At 37.8% G+C, this 19,780-nt stretch overlaps 3 protein-coding genes across 5 annotated transcripts in view; all 3 read left to right on the forward strand.

The window, feature by feature from the left end:
* Positions 1-3,232, forward strand: part of kcnip3b (Kv channel interacting protein 3b, calsenilin) — a 32,389-nt gene extending 29,157 nt beyond the window's left edge. For all 3 annotated transcript variants that reach the window (XM_036595226.1, XM_036595227.1, XM_036595228.1), the window contains 3 exons: positions 116-220; positions 1,587-1,649; positions 2,846-3,232. In XM_036595226.1, coding sequence (XP_036451119.1) covers positions 116-220; positions 1,587-1,649; positions 2,846-2,893 — 216 coding nt within the window. In that variant the 3' untranslated portion in view covers positions 2,894-3,232. The remainder of the gene's footprint in view (positions 1-115; positions 221-1,586; positions 1,650-2,845) is intronic.
* A 1,403-nt stretch (positions 3,233-4,635) lies between these two features.
* Positions 4,636-13,886, forward strand: rassf2b (Ras association domain family member 2b). The gene is made up of 10 exons (XM_036595225.1): positions 4,636-4,762; positions 8,428-8,509; positions 8,608-8,683; positions 9,490-9,635; positions 9,723-9,814; positions 9,970-10,112; positions 10,777-10,930; positions 11,610-11,731; positions 12,613-12,710; positions 13,119-13,886. The coding sequence occupies exons 2-10, from the start codon at positions 8,451-8,453 to the stop codon at positions 13,183-13,185; spliced, it is 957 nt and encodes a 318-aa protein (XP_036451118.1). The 5' UTR covers positions 4,636-4,762; positions 8,428-8,450; the 3' UTR covers positions 13,186-13,886.
* A 324-nt stretch (positions 13,887-14,210) lies between these two features.
* Positions 14,211-18,094, forward strand: sprn2 (shadow of prion protein 2). The gene is made up of 2 exons (XM_036595211.1): positions 14,211-14,404; positions 17,350-18,094. The coding sequence occupies exon 2, from the start codon at positions 17,363-17,365 to the stop codon at positions 17,801-17,803; it is 441 nt and encodes a 146-aa protein (XP_036451104.1). The 5' UTR covers positions 14,211-14,404; positions 17,350-17,362; the 3' UTR covers positions 17,804-18,094.
* The last annotated feature ends 1,686 nt before the right edge of the window (positions 18,095-19,780 follow it).

Here is a 19,780-nt window from a genome sequence, read left to right on the forward strand (position 1 = left end):
ATCTATTGTAAAGCCTTCCCAGAAGACTAGAGGCTGTTGCTGCGGTTCAGACAGCAGTATGTGGTGTTAGACCACAAAATAACACCACTCTGGTTTTATCTGCTTTGTCCTGCAGGAAATGTTGGCCATCATGAAGTCCATCTATGACATGATGGGCCGCTACACATCCCCCAGCGTAAAAGAAGATGCTCCATTTGAACACGTGGAGAAGTTTTTCCAGGTAATTTATGATGCTTTAATTGAGCTGCAACTGTTTTTAGCCACCTCTGTCTGCAACTCATTCTGAAAAGGCATGTGTTACATCACCTTTCCTTTTCATAGCACTTCATAACCATTTTGGGACTGAAGGATTTTTGCCATTCCTTCAGTTAAAAAATTCTTCAGCTGCCCAAACACACAGGCTCTTCACTGATGTATTATGTGATTTGTAATGCAACACACGTTTTCAGTGGGACTCTCTGGTTACTCAGCCGTGCTGTCGTAACACAAGCAGCATCTTGGTCATGTTGAAATAATCCTGCACATCCTTGAAAAAAACGGTAACTAAAAGGCAGCATATGTTCCTCCAAAATGTGTTCTGCATTAACAGAGCTTTCACAGATGTGCCAGTTACCTACTAATACCCCCAACACCATGACAGACAACGGATTTAGAAAACTTTTCGCTGGTAACAATCTGTATAGTTCTTTTCTTCTTTGGTCCAAACAATCTGGGGCTGTATTACAGAAACATCTCAATTCTGAAATGTGATCTGTTTTGTCTCCATGACGACTTCAGTACGGACTGAATTTAGGACAGTAGCTATTACAGTTCCTAACTTCATAATCTTATCATTAAATCCAGAAAAGGAAACAGTATTACACAAACATCCTAACTAGACTAAATCTCCTAAATACTGTCCTAACTTTAGGATCAACCCCAACAGTGTCCTAGCTGTGTCAGCAGCATAGTTCACTACTAGCATAATGACACTACATTTATTTATACTGTAAAACACTACTTTTACTTGTGAGATGTTTTTCTTTTCTAACTCTGCGTTTTAAAAATCTCAGACGCTGCAGACATGAACTTCGTGTGTTAATGTTGATGATAAAATATTACAGTGATGGTGAATAATGAGGAGACAGAGCTGAACACGTGTCTGTTTATTAGGAGGAATAATGTTAGCACGCACAGCTAAAGCGTTTGGGAAACGGGGACTGAAACTGGGGAGCGGTGACTCTCTGATAAACAGCAGGGGGCGCTCTGACAGTATTCACAACTTACAGTTTATCACGCTTTAGTTTTGTTTTGACCTTTTTACATCAGTAACGGCAGCTGTCTGGCTAACTAACTTCATTATTTTGATGACATGTTGATGTTTTAGCTGTGCGCATATGGTCGGTTGCTAGGAAACAGACATGACAACTGATTGTGGACTGATTTCCTAACTGGAGATAAGATGCTGTAAGATAAGATTCTTAAATTAAGATAAGATTTGGTTCTGTAATACAAATTTGTGAAAAAATCTTACCATTTGTGGATGTGAAGACAGAGTGTCCACTGTTTCTCTCAGCATTCTAAAGTGTAAAAACATGTTTTTGCAGAAAATGGACAGAAACAGAGACGGAGTGGTGACCATTGAGGAGTTCATCGAGACGTGTCAGAAGGTTATACTGAGAAAAATTGTACATTGACATTACATGTATGCATTTGGCAAAGGTCCTTATCCAGATTGGTTTACAGTTTAATCATGGACTCATCATGGAATCATTGGTGTAGCTTAATGTGCTTGGCTGGGTGAGGAACCAACCGCAATATATTGGATAAAATATGGTCTTTTCTTTATAATTTTAGTATTTAGGTATGTATATTCAATTAATTCATAGTAGATATTGAATAATTCATAGTAGATCCTGAATATTTCATAGTAGATACTGAATAATTCATAATCGATACAAAATAATTAATAGTAGATCCTGAATAATTTATAGTAGACACTGAATAATTCATAGTAGATCCTGAATAAGTGATAGTAGATACAAAATAGTTCATAGTAGACACTGAATAATTCACAGTAGATTCAAAATAATTCATTGTAAACACTGAATAATTCACAGTAGATACTAATTATAAAATAATTTATAGTAGATACTGAAAAAATAATAGTAGATTCTGAATAATTTATAATGGTTACTGAATAATAAACCCAGATTGAGGGTTCAGGATTATGAAAAATGCATACACAGTAAGGTGTGTCTAATCAAGGTTGTACCGATATTAGTACAAAATTGAAAAACAATAATAGCGATTATGTGTAAACAGTGAATGTAAACTTTAATCTATATGTCTGATTCATCCCTCACTCTCTACAGAGCATCAATCTTTCATCAAATCCACTGTTAAAGGTTACAGCTAGGCAGCCTATCAGAGTGAAGTGTGGTGGGGGGCTTCTGCTATGGACACACCCATGTTCAACTGACTGGGCTTTTATTCTGAAGAGTTTTTAAACTGTATGTTTTGTGATGTTGTTTTGTTAGAGGGCACTGCAGCAGGAGCTGAAACAGTTCTATGGGAGAACTTCTATTTATCTGAGCCAAACCAACCTGTAGAACAGAATTGGAGCTCTGTAGAACCGAAAACATTTTAACACACAAAACAGTGAAAAGGGAATCAAATCTAGAATTGAAAATTGTATCAAAGCTGAATTCAGTATCGTTACACCTCTGTCTGCTTCTGTATGTATATACAATGCCAATCATTTATGAGAATCTCTCTCTTTCTCTTTCGCTCTCTTTCTCTCTCTCTCTCTCTCTCTCTCTGCTCTTTTTCTCTCTGTTTCTTTCTGTCTCTCTCTCTCCATCAGGATGAGAATATAATGAGCTCCATGCAGCTGTTTGAGAATGTTATCTGACCACAGCAGAGGCAGCGCTGTTAGAGACCAAAACCCAGCAACCAACCCCCCCAACCCTTCCCCAGCATGAGACAGCAGATGTAAATATTAAAGTGATACTTCAGCCAGAAATCAAAATTAACCCCCAAATGAGCCAAGATATGTTTGGTGGGGAGAAATTAGGGAAATTAGATTTTTTGCCAAACTATCACTTTAATATGATAAAGAACTTTAATTCCACAGACATATTGGCTGTTATTATTCTGTATCTTGCCAGATGTTTGCTTGTATATATGTAAATACTGACTTGAACTGGATGTATGGCATCAAATAAACAAGCGTTTGCATGCTTGACTCAAATGCATCTCAGCTGTGTTCAGTTTTGACTCTTATCACACAGATCAAAATCACTTTATTAGCCACGTACACTTATAAGGACCATTATACTGACTTAGTTCAAACTGTGCTCCCACAGTAAACCCTATTAAAAAACAATGAAGCTTTCAGATCTTAGATATTGCAAAGATTATGTTCTGATCTATTTAAACACATGGCATTAAAACAGATAGTAATAAGCTAAATATGTACAATATCATTTATAGGGTACTTTCTGTTGGGAGGAGTCTGTCCCAAACCCTAACCATAATAATGTAATGATAATTACATTTTTCAACACAAAATGATAACACTAAAATAATTAAAGAATATTTATTTGTTTATTGCTGTATGTATCCATAGTGGCACAGCATTAAAATGTATCACAGTGTATTATAATGTATTATTATATCCTTCTGTTGTGTGTGGGCCCAATTCATTTACTCATGTGAGTATGTTTATTTCTGTAAACACTAGGTGGCAACATTGTGCAGTTCCTGTTCAGTTGCACTCTCACTGGCCACTTTATTAGAAACCCCTGTGCAGCAACAGATGGACTAGTCTGTAACTGTACACCTACATAGTGCAGCTGTAAGGTCAGTGTTTCTAACAAAGTGGCCAGTTAGTGGAAGCACAAGTCAGGTGTTTCTAATAAAGTGGCCAGTGAGTGGAAGCACAACTAAGGTGTTTCTAATAAAGTGGCCAGCGAGTGGAAGCACAAGGTGGGTGTTTCTAATAAAGTGGCCAATGAGTGGAAGTACAAGGTAGGTGTTTCTAATAAAGTGGCCAGTGAGTGGAAGCACAAGGAAGGTGTTTCTAATAAAGTGGACAGTTAGTGGAAGCACAAGGAAGTTTCTAATAAAGTGGCCAGTTAGTGAAGGCACAAGTCAGGCGTTTCTAATAAAGTGGCCAATGAGTAGAAGTACAAGGTGGGTGTTTCTAATAAAGTGGCCAGTGAGTGGAAGCACAAGGTAGGTGTCTCTAATAAAGTGGACAGTTAGTGGAAGCACAAGGAAGATGTTTCTAATAAAGTGGCCCGTGAGTGGAAGCACAAGGTGGGTGTTTCTATTAAAGTGGGCAATGAATGGAAGCACATGCTGGATGGTACCAATTACTACACCCAAAACATTGGCCTAAAGATCTAAATGTTTCTGAGTTCAGTTGTTTTAGCTGCTCTGAGTGTGAATGTCTGTGTTTGTGCTGCTGCACTGTTTCCTGCCTGCAGGCTGTTCAGTGCGTGTAGCTGCTCTCTGGATGACTGTGTTGGTAATTAGCAGATGTTCTGCAGTCACGCTGTGAGCTATCAGTGCATCTCTGTTAAACTCCACTGCTGCTGACAGGAAGTCCACAAGCAAGTGAAAAAAATAGCCTCAACTTCCTGTGTGAGCACTTCTCAGGGAGGGGCCACGAGTTCCTTTAGCCTTTCAACACATACTCGCACATTCTCTTCCTCACAGATCCGTTCTTCAGCTCAGGTTCTGACACTGCTGTACCTGTCTGAAACAATCTGAAACAGTAAGTCACCTGTTTCTTCATTTTCCTCGTCCAGCTCTGCTGCTCTCTGAGTGCTCAAAGTCTTCTGCTGCATCTCTTCCTGATGTTCAGGGTACGCTCTTCAGGGTTCTTTAATAAAGGCAAGGGTTATAGAACCATGACAACTCAAAGAACTCTCTGAATGAGTAACTAGTTCTTTGTTATTATTATTATTATTATTATTATGTATACCTTCCATGACATTGTATATAGTAGTTTAAATCCCTTAAAAACGGTTCTGTATAAAATAATAAAGTGTTTCAGTGTGGTATCAAGTTATAGAACCTTTTTTATGGTCCAATCTAAGCAAAAAGGGTTCTGTATAACACCACAGTGGAACCCTTTGTGGTACTCACAGTGGAAATGAAACAGTTTCTTAATTATCCACTCAAAAAGCCATTTAAACATTCCAATGGTTCGTTGGGCTGTCATGGCTGCATATAACCATTGCCTGTACTAAAGAATCCTTGAAGAACCTCTGTTTTAAAGGGCCCACATCATGGAAAACCAATTTGTCCTCACTGTTTTGGAAATAAAAGAGTTGATAGTAGTATATAAACATTATTAATCCAAGCAGTTGTTAAACAGTTCTCTCCCCGGTCCATACGGTCTAAATAATACAGGACAGCCAATCACAGCAGAGCTCATTTACATATATCAGCCTCAAAGGCACAGTTTTTGGTACATGAAACCATTCAAATGTCAAATGTGGACCTCAAATTAAAAACAACACTGAAAAAAAGATATCTTAGTAAGCGAAAACATATTAAATGTAGTCAATATATCTTATATTTCTCATTATAAGATCGTCATGAGAAAATTATAGGATTATTCAACCTGTTTCTATACGGTTTTACTTGTTTTAAGTAATTCTGTTTTATTAAAGTGTTTTATTCCATTGGCAGAGCACTCTAATTGTTTTGAAAAATAATGCAGATAAATTTGCCTATTTTAGAAAATAAAAACAAGGAAAACTGTCTAGAAATAAATTATATAATTTTATTATTTTCTTACAACAATCTCATAATTAGAAATATTAGATATTTAGACTACATTTAAGATGTTTTCTCTTGCCAAGATTCCATTTTTTGCAGTGAATGTAGGATACTGGCCATTTAATGATGTTCTATATAGAGGCCTATTTTGCTGAGAGTGTAGATTACAGAAATAAAGGTACTAAATTGTCACTGGGGCAGTGCCCCCCTTGTCACTGGGGTGGTTCCCTCAAAGGTACATCTCAGCACCTTTAGTCAGGAACCATAATTGTACCATAATCCTCTGAAATTATATTTTCTAGGTTGTATTGACACCACACACCCCGTGCCTTTTTTTCTGACAGTGTAAGGAAGATTCCTTTACTATATTAGCTTAAGTAAAGTTTATTAGATGAGTCCTTTGAGGGGCGAAATATTGAGTGAACACAGCTGTTGACTTCAGCAACTGAAGTTGCCCAGAAATCATTGCAATCTGACACATTTTCCTTTCAAGCCTGAAAAAAATGCGAGACAGATCTGTTTATAAGCCACACCAATAAACTACTTTAAAACATTAATATTTCAAAACTATAATGTTCGATTTGCTGTGTTCATTATGGATTTTAGGTTTAAACTACTACCTCTACATGACGTCTGTTAAATCATCTACTTTGCTCAGCTAGCTTGCTAGTTAGCAAGCTAAAGGCTACACAGCTAGCAATAACAAAATAGAAAGACAATAAACCACAGTTTTAAAGCAAAGTTTAAAGCCAGACAAACCAATTATTCACAAAAATCATTCACATTATGAGACATTTCACACATTCACATATCAGACATTTCAAAAAATGTTGTGCGTTGCAGAGTTTGCTAAACTAGCCAATTAGCTTGCATGCCTAGCTGAGGACGAGTGCATTCCAATCCACTCCTCACTCCTTCTCATGCTGCCAAAACACATTAAATCTAGTCAGTATACCTAATTCTTATCTTGAGATGTTGTGAAAATATTATAAGATTATTCAACCTATTTCTACACATTTTTGCCTGTTTCCAGACAGCAAACATATGGCACCCTGCTAACTGTTTGCCACTGCTGGTCCACACTCAGATCACCTGCGCATGAGGTCTAATCACTTTTAAACCCCCTAAAACATATTTTAAGTGCACAGAGACTTTTATTTTGGAAAATGAACTAAGACAAATATTACTGATAGTTGAGGGAAAAACAATAATCAATCACTAGACCTGATATAAAATGATTTTGTTAACCATGTTGTTGCTAACGCTGTGCTAGATTAGCTGTACAACCAGCTTTGTTTGAGATATTACTGTTGAAATTATTTACTTAACTAATTTTAAAAACATAATGATGAAAAGTAATGAGGGAAATCCCAGAAACTGCTGAGTCAGTGGGCCGCCAGCTTTACTGTCAGCAGGCCAGCAGTGAGTCTATATCCTCTTCCTCTCTGGGTTTTGTCTTTTCCATTGGCTGATCATTTTACTTTTTAAAAAAACAGTGCTTATAACAAGTCAGATCATCTGCCAGTGGAATAAGACACTTAAAACTGCTTAAAATAAGTAAAACATGTCTAGAAATAAGCTAAATAATCTCATTTTATTCTTACAGTGGTCTCACTATTAGATATATTGACTAGATTTAAGAAGTTTTTAATTGCCAAGAAATCATATTTTTGCAGTGCACTGTGACCACTTGTGTAGTAGTGACGCACTTTCAGGTTTCGTGTAGAATCATCTACAGCACATTCTCCATCAATCTGAAGAATCCATTCATGATGCAAAGAATTCATCAATCATGCAAAGGGGTCTTTGAGTGTTAATGGTTCTGTATATAACTAGTCTTTACTAAAGAACCCTTGAAGAACCATCCTTTTTTAAGAGTGTACTATAGCGACATCGTCTGGTGCTACAGATATATACAGTTATGTATCACCAGTCTGAAGAACCATTTCACAATGCAAAGAACCACTTAATCATGCAAAGGGTTCTTTGAGTGTTCATGGTTCCATATGGAACCATTTTCTTCACTAAAGAATCCTTGAAGAACCATCTTTTTGAGTGTGTACAGTAAAGTGTTACCAAAAAGTACTGAAAAGAACCTAAATCTAGTTTATCGCATGTCTAAACGCAGCCTTTAGTGGTTTAATGGAGGTCAGCATGCTTTGGTCATGAGGCACTAATGTTACAGGGCAGAGACTTTAATCAAAACACTCACTGTATTCTGTATTGTTGAGATTCAGTTGTCTACAGTCAGTCCACTATGAGTTTGCATATTTATCCTGTAAAAACACACAGATTCAGTGCACAAGTGCTCGGCTGGTTACAGCCGTTTGGTAGTGACGCTGCGCTGTATGTTGTTCTCAGTTCTGGTTTATTTCTGGAAAGGTTGTAAATTTGGCCTAAAGGTGTTTAAAGTCGTGAAGCAAATCATAAGACTGTCTGCACATTAACACAGAGTCCACTGCTCTGTCTGAACTCATCTACTGCTTCTCTTCTCTTCTCTTCTCTTCTCTTCTCTTCTCTTCTCTTCCCTCTCTTCTCTTCTCCTCTTTTTCTTCTCTTCTCTTCACTTCTCTTCCCCTCTTTTCTCTTCTATTCACTTCTCTTCTCATATCTTTTCTCATCTCTTCTCTTTTCTCCTCTCCTCTTTATCAGTTCTGTAGAGGTTCCTCGTGCAGATGATGGCTGGTGTGAATCCAGAGCAGGTGCAGATTGGAGAAAACAAGTTCATCAGCAAGTACGTCCCAGCTCACATCAGTCCTCTCTTCTCTTTTAACTGAAACTGAGTAAATCTATCTCTGTTTTGATCTAAAAACTCTGTGGTTTCCTTTTCAGGAAAGCTTTACTCTCAAACCTTAAAACCTACAACCTGTACTATAGAGGAGAGCCTCTGCAGCTCCGCCACAGAGAGGTCAGTATGCAGTTACACTCAGTTACACTCATTTACACTCATTTATACACAGTTACACTCAGTTATGCTGACATACTCACACGCACAATGCTACCGTCTGCATTACTGAAGATTCCTGACTACACTTTGTTCACATTTTATTTTTCACTGTGTTTGTATATTTATTCCCACAGTTACTCATCATGGTCATATCAAAACCTCGTAACCCCACTCATTTTATTACTTCATTGAAAAAACACCAGCTGTTCTTCAGACTGTGTGACCATTTCATGTTGAATTTATCAGTAGAAATGCTCCAAAATTACTCTAAATGATAGAAAAAATGTTTTGACTTCTCCTGTATGTACATATGGAATCACAAGTTTTACATTTTTTTGCAATAATTTTAATACAATAAATAATCCTAACTATTCAGCAAAAGGTACTTTAAATGTTTTATTTAAAATTTCCACAATTCTGTGAAAAAAACAGGTAAAAAGCATAAATGATGCACAGTAATTATTTGTTTGCTATCTGTCATACATTTTCTTAAAACTTTACTCTCCATGTTCTACAGCAGTTTAGAATCTTCTTCTACAGCTCTTTTCATCACTCTGGACACATCTAACATTTCTACATTTTTATTTAGAGCTCCCTAATAATAATGTGAAAAATGTGAAGTTGCAGATCACAGTCACTTCCCACATTTATTTGTAAACAAATTGGTAGTGTGTGTGTGTGTGTGTGTGTGTGTGTGTGTGTGTATGTATGTACATATATATTTATATGATGTAATGGTGTCATGTGGTGTTTTGTGGCTCACACAGGAGGAAGGAGAGCTGATTATTGAGGGGCTGCTCAACATATTCTGGGGGCTGCGGAGACCAATCAGATTACAGATGCAAGATGGCAAAGAGCCAATCAAACCGGCTCCTTTTCCCTCAGGACGTTACACAAACCCAGCAGAGTCTGAGTATGAACACTTTCACTGAGGCCCTGTAAATACAAACCCATAATGCTGTTTTAATAACCACTGTCAACAAATTCATCCCTTTTATAGAAAACACAGGAAGAAACTCGTTCCGCCCACTATTGAGGTCACAGAACATGCAGACCAATCAGAAGAAGGTACAGAGACAGCAGAAGAGACAGGTGAGTTCTCTCATATAGATAGATAGATAGATAGTTGAAGTGATGGATTTTATTGGAGGTTGAAGTGATGGATTTGATTGGCTGTTGGAGAGATGGATTTGATAGGCTGTTGGAGTGATGGATTAGATTGGTTATATCTGTGTGTTTTGTCACAGGTGAGGAGGAGGAGTCTGCACACCTGCAGAGAACAAGGAGTGATGTGGGTGGGAGGAGACTCGGTGGACGGACAGCACTTGGTAACCAGCGGCGAATCCGGAGACATAGATGTTCCTTTAATGGCCACTACTACAACCACAAGGCACGAGATTTCCAGTTACAAAATGATGATGTTCAAAATGTCTATTTTTTTTAGGCAGTTCCTCAGATTTTACACAGTTTCAGAGTGTTTTTTAAGGCCAAAATCTTCTCAAAACTATTGTAAAACAATGTCTCAGACATTAGACCGTGTATTCATAACCATTACATGTAATAACTTTCTGTGAGGGAGCTTTTAGAGGTGGACATCTGGTTTCTATTGCCACCAGTTTGAACAATTTTGACCCGGTACGTTTCACACCAAACCACTCTGAATGACTTGTTTACATCCTAATCACTTAATTACAGAGAAATTTTGAAAATCGATGGAGTTCCCCTTTAAATTGCTACATTTTTACATACCATCATACCCACCTTAAAGTGATAGTTGACACAATTTCTCCCCCTTAACCCAAATGTAGTCGCTCAGCCAAGTCATTTTTAGTGTCTGAAGTTAGCTTCTTTAGTTTGAGCACTGGAGCTACGACACTAATGTAATTAACAAGTAATGAAGGCTTATACCCACCAAGTAATCACATGCTTGCCTCACGCTTTGTGGAGTTGTTCAGTATCTCTGATAGACTGTGTGACTCACTGTTATCTGTAAATATGCACTACAGTGTGGTTATTTTAATAGTTTCTTCTGCTTCTCTGCTTTGCTTTTTTAGACAGCAGTTTTCACTCCAGCATTCGGTTCCGTCACAAACGTCCGCATCAACAGCTCCATGACGACGGCGCAGGTGCTGCGAGTACTGCTGAACAAGTTTAAGATTGAGAACAGTGCGGAGGAGTTCAGTCTTTTTCTCCTGCACACCAGTGGAGGTGAGTTCTGGATCTGTGGAGATAATACGAGGAGCTCTGTAGTCATAATTCACTAATATCAAAAATGCCCTTATTTGGACATCATATTGATATCAGGTTAGACATTCCACAGGTATAACACAGCGAACTGAAAACTGGATATCACATTTGGTGAATAAGTCAATGACTGTGTGTTAAACCTGCTGACAAATCAAAGACCCTGTTTACACCTGGTCACTTTATGCATCTTGAGTATCAGGATTATATCTGGATAAGGCCACAAAAAAATGTAAGTGTAATTGGACTGTACGGTTCTGTGTGTCTGTTTGTACTAACTGTATGGTTCTGTTTGTCTGTTTGTACTGACTGTACGGTTCTGAGTGTGTGTACTGATTGTACGGTTCTGCAGTTCTGATTGTACAAACTCTACAGTTCTCAGAGTCTGTTTGTACTCCCAGTAGAACTGAAACCCCTTCCCAGTACTAACTGGACGGTACTGTGTGTCTGTGTGTACTGACTGCATAGTTCTGAGTGTGGGTACTGAGTGTACGGTTCTGCGGTTCTGATTGTACTGACTATACAGTTCTCTGATTCTGTTTGTACTGACTGTACGGTTCTGTGTGTCTGTTTGTACTGACTGTACGGTTCTGTGGTTCTGTTTGCACTGACTGTATGGTTCTGCGGCTCTCCTTGTGTTCAGAGCGGGTGCAGCTGAAGCGAGGTGACCACCCGCTGACCATTAGGATTCTGCAGGGTCCGTGTGAACAGGTCAGCAAGATCTTCCTGATGGAGGTTGACCAGGTGGAGGAGGTCACTTATGATGTAAGATATCCACTCATTCTAAACAGTATCACCTTCAACCTGACCTGTACTCTAAAGATTTATTTATTTATTTATTTATTTATTTATTTATTTTAGTCTTTTGACAAAAAATGTCTTTGAAAATGTAGCCTTTTTCAGTAATATCACATTTCAATTTTTGTTCATTTTAATTTAATATGAAAAGTTAGTTTTAGCGGACCACAATAATAGCATTTTAGTCAACAGAATTGAGCATACTTTATATTTCTGTAAATATGATTTGCGAAAAGAGGCTCAAACACTAACACATTTAACTTTGAACAGCACATATCACCACAAAACATGAAACATATCACTGCTGTTGGAAAACAAAACATTGTATCTCCATTTTTGTCGTTTTTCAGTTTTTGATATAATTTGAAAATGCCTGTTTCTCTTTACATTTTGTGTGAATTTCATGATGAATGGATCAAAAGAAACAGCCCAAAATTACTTGGAACGTCTGGTTCCATTGACTTACATTAAAAGTAAAGTAATTTTTTTCTTTCTCCTTGGAAAGTTAGCATTTTGAAGACACAAGGTTTTGTTCTGACAGCAGTGATATATCTATCACATGTTGTTGATGAATCTGTGCATAAAAAATTGTACCTTCAGAATCTGCAAAAAATTGTTGTCAAGGTTCACAGATGATGCTGCCATGGTAATATGAGTTGATCAAAAGTACTTTCTACTTCAACAATACACTTACATTAAAATGTCTGCGTCAGGTTTTACCCTGTGTTAGTTAGTGCCCCGCTCTCCTCTATCTTAGCCCTCATTAACCAGCTTAAAATGTTCCCGGCCCGTTGGGAACGCTCTTGACTCGCCCAATGACCCACTCTGACTGTGTGTGCACGTTTCAGGTGGCGCAGTACATCAAGCTGGAGATGCCTGTGCTGCAGAGCTTCATTGATAAGCTGATGGAGGAGGAGCTCAGAGAGATGGAGAAACTCAAACAGAGGTAAACACACTCCTGCTGCACTGTTCACAGAGTACTGTACTGTCAGAGACACGGACAGAGCTTTATCACTTACTTAGCTTTTATCCTGTACACTTACATCATTCACATCAGAGCTTAAACTTTAGTTTTATACTAAATACTGATAAAACTTCACAGTAGTTACTAAATAATTCATAGCAGATACTGAATAATTCATAGTAGTTTCTGAGTAATTCATAGTAAATACTGAATAATTCACAGTAGGTACTGAATAATTCATAGTAGATACTAAATAATTTACAGTAGTTACTCAATAATCCATAGTAGAATAATATGTATTAATAATTAAATAATAAGTTATGAGTTTAATCAGAGTTTGTTATGAATGTTATGATGTGATAAATGATGCTGTGCTCTGTGCTGTTGCAGGTACACTGATCTGCGCTGTATGATTCAGAAGCACATGCAGCGTCTGGCTGATAAAGCCGTTTGCTAGCAGACAGGACATCAGTTACATCTCATTTCATCTCTCTCACATCTCTAGAACATTCTGTCTGTTCTAATGTCACTTAAAGTAATTGGGCAGCCAAAATTATAACTTCTGAATCTGTCCAGTCAACCGGCCCCCATTTACCCCAACTGTAGTCAGTCAGCCAACACGTGTTTGGTGTCTGTAGTTCTTGAAGAAGACTTGTAGCTCATAGAGGCCTCTTTCGTTTTAGCACTTGAGCTACAAGGCTAATATAGCTAACAAGTAATGGGAGCTTAGGCACACCAATTAGCATGGGGCTAACTGAATGTCTAAGCTTGTTAGCCCTAGCATTAGCCTTGTAGCTCATAGCAGTGTTATGTGCAGATAGCAGTGCAGATGTGTAAACATATATGCATAAATGTATTCCTTACAAATGTAAGCATAAATATAATTCTTACAGATGTGTAAATATATTTCTTGCAAGTTGATAAATATTTTTGCAACGTATATTTCTTAGAGACATATGAATATATTTGGATAATTAAATTTCTCTGAGATTTGTAAATATATTTGCATAAACATATTTCTTTTAGTGCCTGTTTGTTAGTGCCTGATAATGTGAAGAGTAATTGTGTTGACTGTGTTATGCTGTAAATGGTTATGCATGTTTTTTGTCCGTGGTACAATAAAAGCACTTGTTAATAAAATGTTTTTAGCATTTTTCTCAGTATTGCTGGTGTTTTTATCCTGCAGTGGAGATGAACATGCTGTAACACTAAGAGCTTCAAAGCTTCCTCCTGAATAACAGTGTAATTGCTGCTGCTTTTCAGACTGTTAGAACAATAATTTGCCAATTTCCTGATTACTTTTCATTACATAATGAGCCAAAATGTCTTATCTAACCTCCTAGTCCAGCAGCCTTGTCTTTAGCATGTTACCATAGCAACTGAGATGTGTTAACGTAGCCGAGGAGGAGAAAATGGTTGACGATCATCACCCAATACGCCCAATATCCCAAACATCATCAGAGCTGAGTGAGAAACAGAAGCAGGCAGTTTGTACCAGGCAGTCATTCTGCTACAGGACTGTCATTGTTCTCATGTGAGCGGAGCTGCTGGCTCACGATTGGCTGCTGTGTGCTGATTGACAGCTCCGGAGGCTGGATACCAAGCGTGTAGAGAGGATTTTCATAGAGGGGCTCGTAATCACAGTGAAGAAAGAAGCAGAATCAGAGCGTCAGCAGGTAAGATTCACTAACAGAGGAGTCGCTCTGTCACCTTACAGTGATTCAGTTCAACTACGATTCTTTAGGGAACAATTCAGTGCATCATGATTCATTTTTTGCTTATTTTTTATATTCTTTAATTTGTAACTGTGCTGTTATTTCATGTAAACTGTAATATTTTATCATTTATCTTCTATATAGTCTCAGTATAATCTGTAAACAAGTAAACATTTAAGTTATAAAATTACTCATATATTATCATTGATTATGTAAATATTACTATAAAATCTCAGATTTGAACTAAATTTGACTCAAATTGAATGTGAAACATGACATATTTAGTACTAGGGGAGAAAATCTGTGAATTTACAGTGGCAATTATGATATTTAGGAAAAAATTCAGTACATCATGATTCAGTTTTTCAGTAATGTTTTGTTCTTAAATTTGTAATTGAGCTGTTACTTTATATAAACTGTAATATTTTTGCTTTTCAGTGTTTATCTTACTAATAATAATATTATAGATTATTATTGCTCTTAAAAAAGATGGTTCTTTAAGTAAGGGACCATCCACAGGACACCATGCAAAGACCCCTTTAATCATTCAAAGGGTTCTTTGAGTGTTCATAGTTCTATATGAAAAAAAACATCTTTGGACGACTGTAATGTATTATTATTAATATGAAATCTCACATTTCAACACGCTTCAATTAATTGTTACATTTAGAAATACAGTAAACCACAAATGTTGACATATATAGGAAGTTGTATTTTGGTCAGTGCATATATTTTATTTATTATTATTGATTACATTGTAGAAAAAAACATTTTTAACATTCCAAAACTGATCCATTCAAATGCATTTTTAAGCTCCTACTCAGTATGCAGCAACAGATGGACCACCATGGGGGGTGGGGCAGGACCATGGTACTCTACATTTGCATGTAATTCTGGAGGATGAACAAGACATTACGACTGTTTACTGAGAAATAAAGCCAATCAGATGCTTCTCACAAAGTGCATTTGAACATAAATGAATTTAATCATTCATATTTTCTCGTCTGAATGGAGAGAGTTAATGAGAGCTTTAACAAACAGAGGCCATTATTGGTCATTTGAGAGCCGTATCTGTTTAAGTAAATATATTACGTACTCTATAAGTGAGAGGTCATCATGTGAGCTCTTTCTGGATGAAGCTGACACAGATAGCACACTGGCTCGTGTTGTTTGTTTGTTTCCAGGCAGTCAGCAGTGCTGTATTGAAGTGCATTAGAGCGAGAAACACCCGCTCCTCTCTCTCTCCGCACTGTAATTGTGTGATGGCCGGTGAGGAGAGGAGCGTGTTGTTGTTAAACTCTGCTGAGACAGACTAGACACACAATGAGGCTCAATCTGCCAATCTAAACTGATTTGAGAGATTTAATGCTGATTATAAGAACCAGTAACACATATATATAACATATTTATATCTTTAGCCTTTACATGGATCAATTTATCAAAAAATCCTGCATAATTAAATGGTTATGATGTAAACAGAGTCATTCAGAGTGGTTTGGTGTGAAATGCTCCGTTCTAGAGAAACTTAATGAGTCAGAATTGGTCACAGTGGTGATAGGAACCAGACGTCCACCTCTAAAAGCTCCCTCACAGAAAGTTATTACATAAAATGGTGGTAAATACACGGCCTGATGTCTGAGACATTGTTTTATGATAGTTGTGAGAACTGAAAATCTATTCATGGTGGAGGGATACATACTATGTAGGGTGTTATGAGGCAAAATAGTCAAAGAAAACTTATTATTTCAGATTTTCCACAATTTTCCCATCATCAACATTCCATATAAAACTCAGAAGACACGTGTATGTTCACTGGAGTTTTTGGATAGTAAATAAAATGTCTATATTTGTGTTGTAGTCACGGCGACCCCTGGTTCCTATCACCAGCACTGTAAAGAAATCTGAACCATTTCACACCAAACCACTCTGAATCACTCTGTTTACATCTCACACAGTCAATTATGCAGAAACTCTAAAAATCGCTGGAATTCCCCTTTATGTTATCATGACCTTTTTCTAACTTCAGAATTAATCAGGCTGTTTTTGTTACAGTGCCTAACTAGGACTAACATATGTAAATGAGCTCAGTTCTGATTGTCTGTGATTGTCTCATTCAAAAAGCAGTCCAGATTGAGAAACTCCTTATAACTATAACTGTTCGAGTAGGCAGAGCTAAACTGCTAGAGGCTGAATAGGTCGATACAGGTAAATGTATTGTGACGCCACAAAAAAATAAATTAAAAGTGAGTAGTACATTTTAAAACCCTAGCAATATTTAAATAATACATCAAACATTTCTTTATTAAAACTATTTTTGCCATAATAAGGATCATTATATCTTTGGTCCATATCTATGATTGACTAAAGATGTTTTAAACAAATTGAACAGTGAGATGGAAATTCATTTTTGCACTGTGCAATTAACTGAAGCCTGGAAATTCACACAGTGCCAGACTATCCAGATTATACCCTACAGTCAATATGACAACTGTACCTACATGCCAGTGTCCAACAAATTTACAGCATGCATGATGACCAAGCATTGTTGGACATTTTTACTGCTATTATTAATGCACTGTTATGACTGACTATTCTATACTGGCCAATTTATTAGAAACACCCACTTGTACTTCCACTAACTGGCCACTTTATTAGAAACACCTACCTTGTACTTCCACTAACTGGCCACTTTATAAGAAACACCCATTTTGTGCTTCCACTAACTGGTCACTTTATTGGAAACACCTACCTTGTGCTTCTACTAACTGATCACTGTATTTGAAATACCCATGTACTTTGTACATGAGTAGATGACGAAGTATAATCCAACTGTACACCAGCAAGGTGGAGAGAGGGGTTTCTGATAAAGTGGCCATGTCTCCACCCACCTCTCTGTATTCCTCCAGGTGAAATCAGGTCATGCCAGGCTGTCAGAAGCTGCCATTGGTGTTTGTGTGGATGTTGCTGGTGTCCTCTTTGTGCCCCTGGGCCTCCTGTAAGCACGGGGGTGTGTTCGGGGGGCGGGGTAAAGGTGTGGGAATGGGGGGTAAGAGCCCCCCCACTCAGAGCAAAGGCTCCTCCAAACAGGGGCTGAAGCTGGCCGGGGCAGCCGCTGCCGGGGCAATTGGTGGGGCGGCTATCGGCTATGGCCTCGGCTCTCTGGGCAGACCCAGGTACGGCTATGGTTACGGATACGATGGAGACTCCTCTGAAGAAGACAGGCGGTATCACTATGCTGATGGACCAGGCTACTATAACCGCTCTGATGGGAGGTACTACAGAGGCGGAAGTAGCTCAGGTCCAGCTCTGAACACACTTCTAATGACTGGAGCTGCACTCAGCATCTTCCTGTGGGGCTGAAACTGATTGGACGTCTCTGTAAACTTTCTTGATCATTGAGCTGCTGCTCTAAAGACAAAACTGCAATAATATTTAAAGTTATAGTGATTCGGCAAGATGTGGCCCCATAAGGTCACACCCTTTAGGGTGAAGATTACCAGGTACAATGACTCAGTGTTGGTTGTCAAAGTCTTCTGAAAGCTGGTGGCCCACTCGCTTTTTGCTCAGTGTTTCCTGGGTGGCCCACTGGTGGTTAAACAAAGTGTAAAACAAAATGCCATTTCTTATTGCTCCTTTTTTCGCTTACAGTCCAATTAGTTTATTTTTCTTCCATTTCTTTCTTATCCTTTGTAAATTAGTTTAGTAAATAATTTGAGTCTAGCACAGTGTCAGCAACAACATTTTCAAAATCAATTTATTATAAACCTAGTCATTATTTTTTTTCTCTCAGTGGTTTTTAATACTTATCTTTGTTTATTTTCCAAAATAAAAGTCTGTGTGCATTTGAAATCTATTTGAGGAGATTAAAAACTAGTCCTTGTATGCAGGACAGTAATCTGGGTGGTCCGAGGGTGGACGAGCGGTGGCAAACGGGGTGCCATCTTATCAAGCCAGCAGACTGATATATGCTCACTGTCTGGGATGTCATTAAAATGCAAAGGCACAAAGTCTTAGCTACCTCAAATAAAGTCTTACTTTGCCCAAATTTTAAGGCAGCATCATACACCCAATAATGCAACACAACAACAAGCATTCTGTTCAACACGGCTAACATCAATGTCTTCATTTGTAATTTATTTTAGCCAAACTTAGCTGTTTCTGGTGTTGTAAAAATGCTTTTGTCATTTTGTTTATGACTTATATCTGTCAGTGGTCATATTATTTTGATTAGCATGCTAGCTCTGTTGCATTCATTTGAAATGCTTAGCAAGCTAATGTGAGCAAGCTATCGCCTGCAGGTGGTGAGGATTCTCAATAAGCTTTCACAAGGGGTACAGTTTTTGTTAAAATGCTGCCTATGCAGTCAATATGAAGCAAGGTACTAGATATTGAGAAGAATATGGAAAAACTGGGGCTCATTCTCCAATATCTTCCTTAGTTTGTTCTTAAATGTGTTCCTAAGAAAGATCCTAAGAACAAGTCTACAACAGGTTCAAGACATGTTCTTAAAGTGCAAACTGTTCTCACCTTTGTGCTCTTGAGTGTGTGTAGATTCTGTACTTACCTAAGAACAAGTCCCAAATAAGAAAACACCGGTGAATGTCAGAGTCAAAACTGAGTGGGTTTTAAGAAGAAATTTCTTATTGAGAAACCGAGAAATACATCTTATTTCTATGGTGGTTTAAAGATGAGAACTGAACAATGGTTAGTCAAAAAAGCAATTCATTTTTAATCTGTTCATCATTTGAAAACACGTGAATCATATAAGAAGCCTATCAGGTTGAAATATCTCTTAAAGGAAGTAAACAAATTAGCACAGAATAGTACACAGCGAGTGTGGAGGTGAATTACTTCTGCTGATTTTTTGTTGTTCTTTCATAATTACTCAGTGCTGTGCTTTACAGTAAGGGCTATTTTTTAAAAGTGGTTTCTGCTGAGATTTATTATTATTATTATTATTATTATTATTATTATATCCTACATTGTGTTTGTGAAGAGTGATGAAGTGAAATGTTTTTTATTGATTATTCAGCTTATGGATGGTGATCTCTGAAGCTGCGCGTGAGCAGTTTGTACTCTGTATGTTTATTGATCTGTGCGCTGACTGAATAAACACTGCTGAGTGCTCTTCTGTCCTGCTGTGTTTGCCGATGTCTCTTATTACCTCCTCATCTCTTCACGGCCTTCCTTCTGTGAAGCAGCTGGTTGCCTAGCAACCATGAAAGCCTCGCTGAAGGAGCCAAGTGATGTTCCTAAGGCGACGGTCTTCGTTTCGGCCACTTTAACTTCTTTAAACGGAAAGAGAGAGAGCGGTCGCGGTTTCTTCACATCACAGAT

The sequence above is a fragment of the Colossoma macropomum genome, unplaced genomic scaffold, assembly GCF_904425465.1.
Source record: "Colossoma macropomum unplaced genomic scaffold, Colossoma_macropomum, whole genome shotgun sequence".
NCBI classification, from domain to species: Eukaryota; Metazoa; Chordata; class Actinopteri; order Characiformes; family Serrasalmidae; genus Colossoma; species Colossoma macropomum.

Bases quoted from the DNA above. Each gene is read 5' to 3' on its own strand.
- rassf2b (XM_036595225.1), top strand. From the start codon at position 8,451: ATGATGGCTGGTGTGAATCCAGAGCAGGTGCAGATTGGAGAAAACAAG. The intron at 8,510-8,607 runs GTACGTCCCAGC...TTTCCTTTTCAG, and splicing joins GAAAACAAGTTCATCAGCAA to GAAAGCTTTACTCTCAAACC. The intron at 9,636-9,722 runs GTATGAACACTT...TCCCTTTTATAG, and splicing joins ACAAACCCAGCAGAGTCTGA to AAAACACAGGAAGAAACTCG.
- sprn2 (XM_036595211.1), top strand. From the start codon at position 17,363: ATGCCAGGCTGTCAGAAGCTGCCATTGGTGTTTGTGTGGATGTTGCTG.